This window comes from Rhinolophus sinicus, chromosome X, assembly GCF_036562045.2.
Source record: "Rhinolophus sinicus isolate RSC01 chromosome X, ASM3656204v1, whole genome shotgun sequence".
Classification (NCBI taxonomy): domain Eukaryota; kingdom Metazoa; phylum Chordata; class Mammalia; order Chiroptera; family Rhinolophidae; genus Rhinolophus; species Rhinolophus sinicus.
Window position 1 is genome coordinate 117036574 of NC_133768.1, and position 12072 is coordinate 117048645.

The following is a 12072-nucleotide window of genomic DNA, read 5'->3' on the forward strand; positions in this document are numbered from 1 at the left end:
CACAAGGAAGGATCTGGCCTCACCTTTGATCTAATCAAGATAAAATCTGTCTCATCAACCACTGTGAAATTGAACTGAAGTAGTGAGGGGGTGGGAAAGAAGAGTGAGGGCAGAGGAGAGAGGAGAAAGTGGTGGGGAGAAGAGAGAGAGAGAGAGAGAGAGAGAGAGAGAGAGAGAGAGAGAGAGAGAGAGAACTAAATAACTAGAAGGAGAAACCACTGTCAGAGTAGTAATGTAGTAATACCTGGAAAAAGTCATTTAACAGCTATCACTGTAGGAATCCAACTAAGTACAAATACAATGAAGAATGTCCTGAGAATATGTAATAAGAGCAATTTCAGATAAAGAGGAAAAAATGTTGTAAGAAATGTTATCCTCATAATTAAGGTCAGAGAGTACAACAGAATTAAAATAAAAATTAACATTTTTTGAGCACCAATATGTAAAACAATTGCATATATTATGTTTTTTAATCCTTGCAGAAGTAGGTATTTAGCAAGCAGGTGACTGTTTGCTAAAATATAAGATTTAAATAGCATCTAGTGTCTCATAATACTAAAAATGTCCTGGATATAATAAAAAATCACTCATCATATCAAGAAGCAAAAGCTCACAACTCGGATGAGCAAAAACAATGAACAGATGCCAACAGAAACATGAGTCAGTCAGATGTTGGAATTGGCTGGTAAGGATTTTAAAGCAGCCAGCATTAAGTGCTACAGCAAGCAATTATGAACACTTTTGACACACATGAATCATAGAAATAAAAGTAATAAAAATGAACCAAACAGAAATTATAAAATTGAAAAAATAAAATAGCTAATTTTAAAATGCACTGGATGGGTTCAATAGCACAATGCAGATGGCAGGAAAGAATCAGTGAACTTAAACACAAATAGAATTGACTCAATCTGAACAACATAGAGAAAATGCACAGAAAAAAATAAGAACCAAGACACCTGTGACAATAACAAAAGAATTAACATTCATGTCATCCAGGTCCCAGAAAGGAGAATGAATGTGGAGCTACAAAAATATTCAAAGCAATAAAAGCTGGAAATTTTCAAAATCTGGTGAAATGCACAAGGCTACAGAGCTCGTGTGATTCTACATTCTGTTTTTGCACCTGCCCATGAGTCTAATTATTTCAAATAAAAAGTTTTTAAAAAGAGAATTACATTTAATGACCTCACATCTTCTGTTTGTGATCATTTGGGGATACAAAGTTATAAAAGAGTAACTATAATTTATTTATGAAGTCCCTATTATGTACCATGTGCATTATATTACAATTTTATCCCCATAATAATCCTAAGGACGATGATTACAATAATAATCACTTAATGCTTTAGGGCTTAATATGTGCCAGGCATTGTGCAAAGTGCTTGACAGTCATTACAATGGATCGTCAAAACAATGTTATCTGCTACTAATTGTCTCCGTTGTACAGATAGGAAACTGCTAACAAGTGGGGTTTATTATTAGGTTGTTGCAAAAGTAATTGTGGTTTAAAAGGTTAAAAATAATTGTAAAAACTGCAATTACTTTTGCGCCAACCTAATAGTTTGACCCAACTCACATCATATACAAGTTTCACAATAGGGACAAGAACCCAGAGAAAAAATAGAAGTTTAAAAAACAATAAATTTGAATTAAATCTATGATTATGTGAGAAAGGATAAATCACATTAGCAAAGTGGAAGTTATAGAATATTTAAGAGAAAATGAGATTTAATTCCAATAGACTTTCACATTGTTGAGCTGCAATGGGAAGTTTTCTTCAAAGGTTCAGCCTTGTTCTATTACCATGTATTCTAAGTCAATGAGATAACAATCCTCACTAAGGAATATAAGTTAATATCTCTTCCTATGCCAGTACCAAGCAGCTTAAATATGGGACGAGACATTTTAATATTTAGCAAACCAGCAACATCATTCAGTTTCTCTAAAGGCAGCACACTCATAGTGTGATGAAAAGAGCACAAGCAATGAGACCAGATCGGATTTCTCCCTCTACTAGTTGAATCACAATGTCTATATCTCAGATTTCTCACCTGAAACATGAAGATAACTACCTCATCCAAACTCTAGTGACAACTCAATGCTGAAATGTCCTACAAATACCATGTTAACTTACAGTAAGAGTATGCAAGTTTAATACCATGAAATGCAAGTGTCTTAAATTGGCTGATATGTGTCTTGGCAAGAAAAATCACCTTTTCAATTCCTCTAAGCTGTAAAATAAAAAGTACTTTATCATAGTGAGGATGGAAACTCATCACAAACCACTCCCTTTTCCCTTATGTATAGGAATCCTGGCAGACTCTAGGTGATATTTTGGACAACAAAGATTATTGTCTAAATATAATTTCCACTTATTACTGGCATATTCTGCATTAAAACATGCATGTACATGTGTAGAAGTGAGCATGCACACCCACGCACTACGAGTTTTTATTACCTCCTTTCACCTTGATAGCTGATGGAAAAATATTAAATGATAAATCACTCCATATTAGTTCCACCTGTTGTGAATCTCTCTGACCATGAGCTTCCTCTCGCTCTGGATCTTCCAGTCGTGTGTGTGTGTGTGCGCGCATGCGCACACATGCCTGAGAGCATGTTAAGTGTGAAATAGAAAATTTAATTAAGATCAGTCACCTTTTAGTATTTGCATGAAGTTCCCTTGTGAAATTTTTATTTCAGCACCATTCTTACCAAATAAGACTGCCTGGAAAGCTTTCTTCTCATGGCCAAGTGATACTCTCAAAATGCAGAACATTTTGTATGAGGTTTAAATTAACACATGGATTCTTTCATTTACAGAGGCAGTGGATTACAACTAGATTATTAACATATCATTGACTGATCTCTTCTTCCATATACACCTACCCTAGTAACTAACAGAAGTGCTCAGTATGTGTCAGAACCAGTGATGTGCCTTTTACATACACCACTTCTTACATACTTGTACATACCTGCATTTATATACACTTGACCTCCAAATCTGGCCATGGCCCAAGGTGGCATTGTAATTCACCAACCAAAAGGATATCTATTCTATAGGTATTTGAAATTTGAGTCACCACAAGGCTGAACTCATCCAAAATGTCCCACACTGTCATTTCCGGGACTCTCCCCACGCCATCTATTTCAGTGTTTCTTTCCCAGGTGTCAAACCAAATGCTAACTAGGCCAGGACGCTCCCTCTATGCTGCCACCTATCTTTGCGTTCCCTCTGGGTACCGCCAGGTTAGCAGACAGACAAGCTCACTTTGACTTCAACGTGGGCGAAAGGGCCTCCACTCCAGCCTCCTTTGAAGCCACTTACCACACCAGACCACCTCGGCCAGAATTGCCTTCTTTCTTACTGGTCATAAGTACCCTTGCACATAGATTATGGTTTCATAAAGTAGCAGAACCTGGAAAACGATCACTTATACTTTTGATTGGTATGTGCACGCACGCACACATACACGCACATGCGCACGCACATGCACACAAAGGCCAAAGAGGAGACTTACACACTAGATGCCTCTTTGACCATCCAACCTCGCCTCCCCTTCTACCCGACCCTCTACTCACACGCACACATACCCTGGGAGATAAGTTAGACAACAGTTGGTGTCCTTTATGATGAGTGACACCCCCCACCCCCCACACCCCCATCCCACTTCACCCTTCCCACCACACGTGTGAGCACACGCAGACACCAACACACACACACACAGCCAGTAGGAGTGTGGAGGTGTGTGCACATGCAGAATGGGGGTGAGTGGATACCCATTGGCTGTATGACCTGGAGAGTTTTTATTGTCTTAAAACACCCTGAGAGTAGATCAAGAAATAGATCATCAGTGTGATTTTTTTAAAAAATGGGCAGAGATCCTTTTAGACATTCTTTTCTCTTTCACTTTAAAAAACCGTATTATTTGGCAAAGAATTCAGAGAAAATACATTTCAGAAATGTGTTTCATGAAAAAATATTCTTTATATTTCATTTCAAAAGATTCTCTGTTTTAAAATAATCAACTACATGTTGCATGTATCTGTTTGCTAACTGAAAAATCAAACCTGTTGTGTACTTATAGATGATACATAATTTCATGTGATTTTTATTTTCTGTGTTCTCTTTTTCTTTGCTTTCCAAATATTTGAATTTAACGATACATTTATTGGCCAGTGAACAAACGGCCTGGCATGTGGCCTGAGCTTGGCATACACAGCTCCAAGGCTAATAGATGTACTGGGGTGGGGGGGTGAGGAAGTAACAGCATAGTCACTATATTTTCCTCTTCATTAACCAGGCTTGTCAGTACTTTAAGTACTGCTGCTAAACTTGCCACTTAATCCTTCTTAATACTTGCAAAAATCTTGGAGATTCTGTTGTTAAAATACAAAGTATGAGCTTTCATTTTTTGTGAATTAGAGACAAATTAGGGGGGCAGTGATTAATAATTTAATAAGAATTTACTGCACCCTTATTGTAAAGCAGACAGTTTTGAGTATTTTACAGTTATAAAATTAATAAAAATTATAAAGATAGATACACCTAGATAGCACTTGCATACCAGGCATATTTATAAGTACTTTATATAAACAAATTCAATCTTCATAATAATCTATGAGGTAGTGCACAATTATTACCATATTTTTCCAGATAAGAAACAAACACATAAAGTAACTTGCATAAGGTTACCCAACTAATAAATTACAAAATTGGCATTTGAATCCAAGCAACCTGGCTTCAAAGATTAACCACTCTGCCATATGATATATAAATTATATTATAAATAATAAAATTGACATTATAAATTATGTATCCCCAACTGGAATTATATTTACATATTTAGTATATTCCCTAAAAATATCAAAATTCTAACAAAGCCCAACAATCACCTCAACAACCCCTCCAGGACTGATGAAGGGTAAATTTTTTTAAGAACAATTGCAAAAACAACTAAGGTGAAACTCTATTTTCAGTCACAGTTGTGCCCTAAACCCTAGTATGGGCCTCTGTGGTATGTGGACTGAAGTTAATGACCTAACCTCAAGGCCTAAAGGGTTTTTACACTAGTCTAAATTCAAATGTACCTCCATCCCACCACAAGCTATGGGAGAAATGGCAGCCTCAAACTTCATTCCTGAGAAGGGGTAAAAGACAAACATAAAAAGCAATCCCTGACATCAGGAAGTGGGCCTGATATTCACAGCTAGGCCATGCTATTCTCCTACTGGACATAAACCATCTTGTAGAATGGCAACCTCAGCCAAAGTTAGTCTGGGAATACAATAAAATGAGACAAAGCAAGGCTAGTTAATTTTGCCTAAGCATAGACAAAAGCAAGGTCCCTATGCCACCCACAGAATACTAAACACCCCTGCCATTCTACCTAAATTGAGTGGCTTTTCACTAATTATTACAGCCTTATTCTTGTTCCAGTCTTTCCTCCCTATAAATAAGATTTATTGAACTACCAATTATAAAATTTTCCCTTTATAGAGCAAACCTCCACTTTGTTAGACCCTCCACCAAATCACACAACCAAAGCCCAAATCCTGCAATATGTTTTCTAACACCCACTTACTGATAACATGCAGCATTTCTGCATGATGCATGTTCTCCTCACAGCAATGATGAAAACCCAACTTGTTCAACTATGGGTATGTCCCTGGTGGTCTTTCGCTGGAGGTCACCGACATGAGAGATACAGCAAAGGGGACTGGCCTGTCCTTACAGAGAGCCCAGAAGCAGTTTTACTGCTCTGTGTCATGAAGGCAAGAGAAAGGGGCAGGAGGGAGAGGTACAGCCATGTTCCTGACTTTTTCATGCACAGCAACAGTAACCCATTATTAAAAGGGGCCTAATCTTTCTGTGTGAGAGAGGTTGGAGGGGCAGGGTGAGTCAGGAATGTAATAGAGGTCAACATTAACGGTGATGAAGAGTGTGAAAAAGTCTACATTTACCAAGTATTCGTTGGAAGTGTTTCCATATTTAGGTTCCCCTATAATAGTAAGTTGTGTTTGTTTCCCTATACACTGTCAACTCTTGCAACCCCAGAGAAAAGCAAGTGCACATCTACCATTGTACTTGGGAGAAACACACCGTAAAAAGGAGGGTCCTGTCCAGACAGGAAGAGGAAAGAAAAAGCCCATGCCTTCCTCTGCAGTTCATTGTAGAGATATGAGACAGAGGTAAGAAAAGCAGGCAGGGTTATCAACATACGTCTTTGAGCTCAAATCTGAAGGAAGAAGCATGTTTAATAGTGGAAGAATAGGTCACGAGCAGAAGAGCTTTTGCCCCACTTTCATTTAATAATTCTGTAGGATCACAACCACCTGGGATGGAAGAGTGGGTGCCAGGCAGCCATAACGAGACAGAGTTATCACTTCCCAGCCACTCTCAGCTCTCACAAGGCATTATTAAAAAGATTAAGAAGTTCCCTGTTGTCCTATGGGGATACATGTGACATTCACAGTCTGCTCAAGGGGAAAGCCAAATCTCTGGGTTTCCACACACAACGAAGGCAAAGTCAGCTCTGGGACAAGACAGCTCTCTGACCAACCACATCCCATTGTCCCCAGTCAGTGTACCCCCCTCAATGTCATAAAGGAATATAAGCCCCTATACATTCCAGATAACATTGTAGAAGGGTAGGCAAATCTCAAATACAGACTAACACACAGGAGCTTGTTATTTATACAGAATATTTAAATTACTAAATAGCAATGAGTTTACTGGATTGATTCAATTTGAGGTTTTTGTTTCCCCACAATCTTGGACAGTGGAGGTGGGCCCAGGATTGAGATTAGATCAGTTATAAACAATAAAGTTATACTTTCTTTGCACATCTAAGTATAGTGTTAGCAAATTTGCATCATATGTACACATAGAAAAATAATAGTAAAAGTAAATCAAAGCATTAACAGTGCTTTGGGGAGTGGAAACACAGATTTCAGTTTTAATTAATGTATTTTTTAATATTTTCCAAATGTCTTCCAATGAACATATTACTTTTATAAACAGAAAAAGAGATCAGTTTTAAAACATGAAACACTCTGAAATTTTTATTCATTTTATTTTGAAATGAAAGAGCATGAAAAATCTTTTCAAAATGATAAAGTGATTACTTTCAATGAATGACTAAATGTACTATAGGAAAAGAAAAATTGTATACTGTAATTACTGCTTACACAATTACACAGAACAATATGTGGCAATCTTTTGAAAATACTCTAATAAATACTTCACTGATAAACAATAACTTCAGTATAAGTAAGTTGCATTATTTATTATGATCACATAACACAAGAGCATATGAACAAGCTGTTATTAACAATACATTTGGTTTTGCCTGAAATTCTTAACATATGCAGTCTTCCTCTTAAGCATTCAAGTTTTGAATTCTACTGCATTTTTATTGCAAAATGAAGCAGGTACAACAAAATGAAACCCACTACCTAAAGGACTAAGAAAACAAAACTACACAAACAACAACAAAAAAAAACCTTGGGTGGGTTCTCCAAGATTTTCTTTTCAAATAAATATTGATCTCATTTATCAATTTGGATAACTTTCACAGCCACAGGTTAATAGCTACATAAAAAAAGGACTTCAGAAGGATTCAAGCACACCACACTATATTATTATGTCTTAAACCACAGTCTACATTTTTTTTAAAGCATTCTACTACTACTAAAATGCAAGGTCAAATGAATTAGTATTTGAACTTTTCTCACATTTCTGAGCCATATGCTTTAACTAACACTAAGAAAATTCAGAACACAAGACTAGTTAACTTCTTTTGAGTAACTAGATCTAGGGTTGTTAATTTCCGGGCCATGTACACCCTGCTTTAGCGATCAATGTCTTCTACTATTGCCTCAAGATTTTTGCAACAGGCTTTAACCTCCTCAATTGCAGCCATCCAGTTATCGTAAATAATTTTGTCATAAATTGCATCATTAACTTCCCTGACTACCCCCTCCTGCTGAGATTCAAGGGCATCACCTGAGAAAAATAACACTGACCTTGGGATTATGTAAGTACGTAAATTGTGACCAAGTAAAAAATCATCATTTCCATCCTTTCCATTTAAGTTGATTCCATAAGGAGTAAAGAAATTGAAGAATGAATCCTTGGGGAAATCTTCGGTCACAGTTCGGATTGTTCCCCAGATCCGGTGTTTCTGCTTCTTCTTGATGGTTTTCAAAGTGACATTTTTTCCTTCATTCCAATCTATGTCACAGCCTGTGCAATACTCAATTGCAGTTCCCCTGTAAGGGTGGGGATCAAAATATGCCAGCCTTGACTTCAGCACATAGGTCTTTGTCAACAGCTCATTTTTGAAATATACATTGGGACTGAAGTGAAATTCTAGTGTGAAACTGGGAGTCTCACCAGGATCTGAAAGCTTCACTTTAATATCCGTCAGGAGCTTCAGAATCGGCTCATCATATTTCTTAATCAAAGGAGTGAGTGTGTCAACGTTTTTCAAGACAGTCAGCCAAAAATCAGGAATTCCTTTAGGATCTTCTTCTTCTTTATTATCTTCTCCAGCAGCCTCAATGTCATCGTCATGGTCGTCGTCGTCGTCCTCGTCCTCGTCTTCAACAGCGTAATCATAATAATCGTCGTCGTAACCGGTATCCTCATCCATGCATTCATGTACCAGACCCTTCTTATTACCACATATCTCTTCCTCATCATACATCTCGTCGTCAGAGTCCTCAGAGTCTGATTTATATTCACATTCCTCTTTTGTAGGTTCATAGATTGCATTGATGATCTGACGTCTTTTTTCCAATAGGGGTTGATACATTTCAGCAAACTTTCTTTCAATTCCATGAAATTCCCTCAGGAATTTGGATTCTAGATTTGCCACTCTAGTTTGAAGCTTTTTAAGGGCTAACACACGCAACTTAACTTTCACTGGTAGACTTTCAACGAAGTCTGTATCTAAAAGATAACCGATAAGTCCTCTTGGACGGTCTGATCCTGAGTCCTCATCAGCACCTTCACCGTTTTCCCCGCCTTCCCCAGGCCCAGCGGCGGCTCCTTCGCCGCAGTCTGGTAGTTTTCCCGGCCCCTCCATCATCATCTTATTACCAGCCTCTTCTTGGCTGGATTCTAACAGTTCCTTGTGGTCGGCTGACTCGGCCATTTTTCGAAGGACAGTACACGCGTTTAAGTTGGCTATCGCCAAGATCAGATCTGACCGCCACAGGGAGACTCACTGGAATATCAGAAGCGGCGGCGCCTGAGGCAGAGGCGGAACCAGCGGCGGCAGCCAGACTGCAGGGATGACGGCGGTGCAAGAGGGTGTGAGAATCCGACAGAGGCAGCGGTACCCGGAGCTGAGGTGCACAGGATGGTGATGGGCGCTGTGACCGGTCCTGCAGGAGCGGGCCACAGACTGCAGACATCCGCAGTGGTTACACCTCCGCAAGCAGGAGCTGGTGAAAAAAACACAAAACAAAACAAAAACAAAAAAAAAACGGTGCTGCAATATGATTACGCAGCTGCCTCTTGGCTAAATTTTTCTTGGTGCCAATAGCTTCCTGCGTCACTCCCTCCCTCCCCCCACAACTCTGCTCTAATCTCATTTGCTGGGCTGTAGTAATTGACAAACCCTGAGCCAATAAATTATTAGATCTATCAACTTTCGAACTCCACTCACCTTCCCAGAATATGGCTGATTCATTCACCTCCCACTCATCCTCCACCATCCCCTGAGTTTTCTAGAAACCCAGATTTTCTCAGTTTATGCGTTCAATTTTCAATTACATTATACGTTTATCATTTCAAAAGAGCTAAGACAAAATTGTAACTAAAATGTCAGACAAGGAGAGACGAAAGGGATCCACCCATCCTAAATCTGTCCATTTCATTTTAGCTCTGGTCTCTGGGACCGAGAGTGCTGGTTGCTGGAGGAACTCATAAAGAGAGACTAGAACGAAAACACTAAAAAATTAGCAATGCTAGTCTCAGGGTGGTATAACTAGCAGTGATTTAAATATTATATATTCTGTTTTCTGCATTTTCACAAGCTATATGATAAGTGAGCAGTACTTGTAGATTGACAAATACTTGAAATATTTCTCCAGGTGAATGGTGGGGCAGTGCTGCAGGACGTTAGATGACCATTAGGGTGAAAGAGGTCCTTGTATGAAGAGCCAAAGTGCTGTATAACAAGTCAGCACAACAAAAAAGTAAACAATGAAAACAAACACACACAATAAAAGTTAAAAAGTGAAGACAATAAACCAGTTACCTGGCTTATCAGTAACCCAGCCTTAACACTGACTTGCCACTTCACCTTTCTCCATGCTGGCTTTAAAGTTCAAAGGAATTTTAAAAAGAAAGACTCAAATATAAAGTAACACTTCTTTTAAAACTCATAACACTTGCTTGACACTTGAATTACTGAAAATAATCTAAATCTCAGCATTAAAGACATAACTAAATATATGATGGAGTACTCATAGCATGGAATACTATGCAGTCATTACAAAATTTCCTCTGGATAGGAATCATTGGTGATGTTTATTTTGTCCACATTTCCAATGCTGATTATTGATTAATTAAATAATTTTTAAAACTTTATTATTTTCCAGATTTAAACAATAATTTATATTGTGTTAGTATCACAGAGATAAATACTGTTTACATATTACTGTATTTCTTTTTAAAAGATTTTTATTAAAATATAGCTAACCTAGAATATTATATGTTTCAGATGTACATCATACTTATTCAACAGTACTATACCACCAGCACTATACATAATTATTACCATATTTTTTATTATATTCCCTATGCTGTATGTTACATCTCCAAGAATTACTTGCTTTATACCTGGAACTTTCAACCTCTTATTTCCCTTTATCTCTCCCCCTTTTTAATTTTTCAATGACAGTTGACATTCAATACTATTTTATATTAATTTCAGGTGTACAGCATAGTGGTTAGACATTTATATAATTTAAGAAGAGACTCCCCTGACTAGTCTAGTACTCACCTAGCACTATACATAGTTATTACCATATTATTGACTATATTCCCTATGCTGTAATTTATATCTCCATGACTATTTTGTAACTACCAATTTGTACTTCTTTTTTTTTCTTTTTTTTTTTAATTTTACTTTATTAAATTTATGGGGGTGACAATTGTTAGTAAAATTACATAGATTTCAGGTGTACAATTCTGTATTACATCATCTATCAATCCCATTGTGTGTTCATCACCCAGAGTCAGTTCTCCTTCCATCACCATATATTCGATCCCCCTTACCCTCATCTCCCACCCCCCAACCCCCGCCCCCCTTACCATCTGGCAACCACTAAACTATTGTCTGTGTCTATGAGTTTCTGTTTCTCATTTGTTTGTCTTGTTCTTTTGTTGTTTTTGGTTTATATACCACATATCAGTGAAATCACATGGTTCTCTGCTTTTTCTGTCTGACTTGTTTCGCTCAGCATTACTCTCTCAAGATCCATCCATGTTGTCACAAATGTTCCTATATCATCTTTTCTTACTGCGAATAGTATTCCATTGTGTATATATACCACAACTTCTTTATCCATTCATCTATCGAAGGACATTTTGGTTGTTTCCATGTCTTGGCCACCGTAAACAAAGCTGCAATGAACATTGGAGCACACGTGTCTTTATCTCTAAATGTTTTCAGATTTTTTGGGTAGATACCCAGGAGAGGGATTGCTGGGTCATATGGCAATTCTATTCGTAATTCTTTGAGGAACCTCCACACTGCCTTCCATAACGGCTGCACCAGTCTGCATTCCCACCAACAGTGTATGAGGGTTCCTTTTTCTCCACAGCCTCTCCAACATTTGTTACTATTTGTCTTGTTGATGATAGCCATTCTGACTGGGGTGAGGTGATATCTCATTGTGGTTTTGATTTGCATTTCTCTGATGATTAGTGATGTTGAGCATTTTTTCATATGTCTATTTGCCATTTGTATGTCCTCTTTGGAGAAATGTCTCTTCAAGTCCTCTGCCCATTTTTCAATTGGGTTGTTTGTTTTTTTGTTGTTGAGTTGCATG

General features: G+C 37.8%; 1 protein-coding gene across 1 annotated transcript; it reads right to left on the reverse strand.

Moving 5' to 3' along the window:
• Positions 1 to 7060: 7060 nt before the first annotated feature.
• On the reverse strand, positions 7061 to 9568 carry NAP1L2 (nucleosome assembly protein 1 like 2). The gene has a single exon (XM_019719980.2). The coding sequence runs from the start codon at positions 9162 to 9164 to the stop codon at positions 7857 to 7859; it is 1308 nt and encodes a 435-aa protein (XP_019575539.2). The 5' UTR covers positions 9165 to 9568; the 3' UTR covers positions 7061 to 7856.
• Positions 9569 to 12072: the final 2504 nt, after the last annotated feature.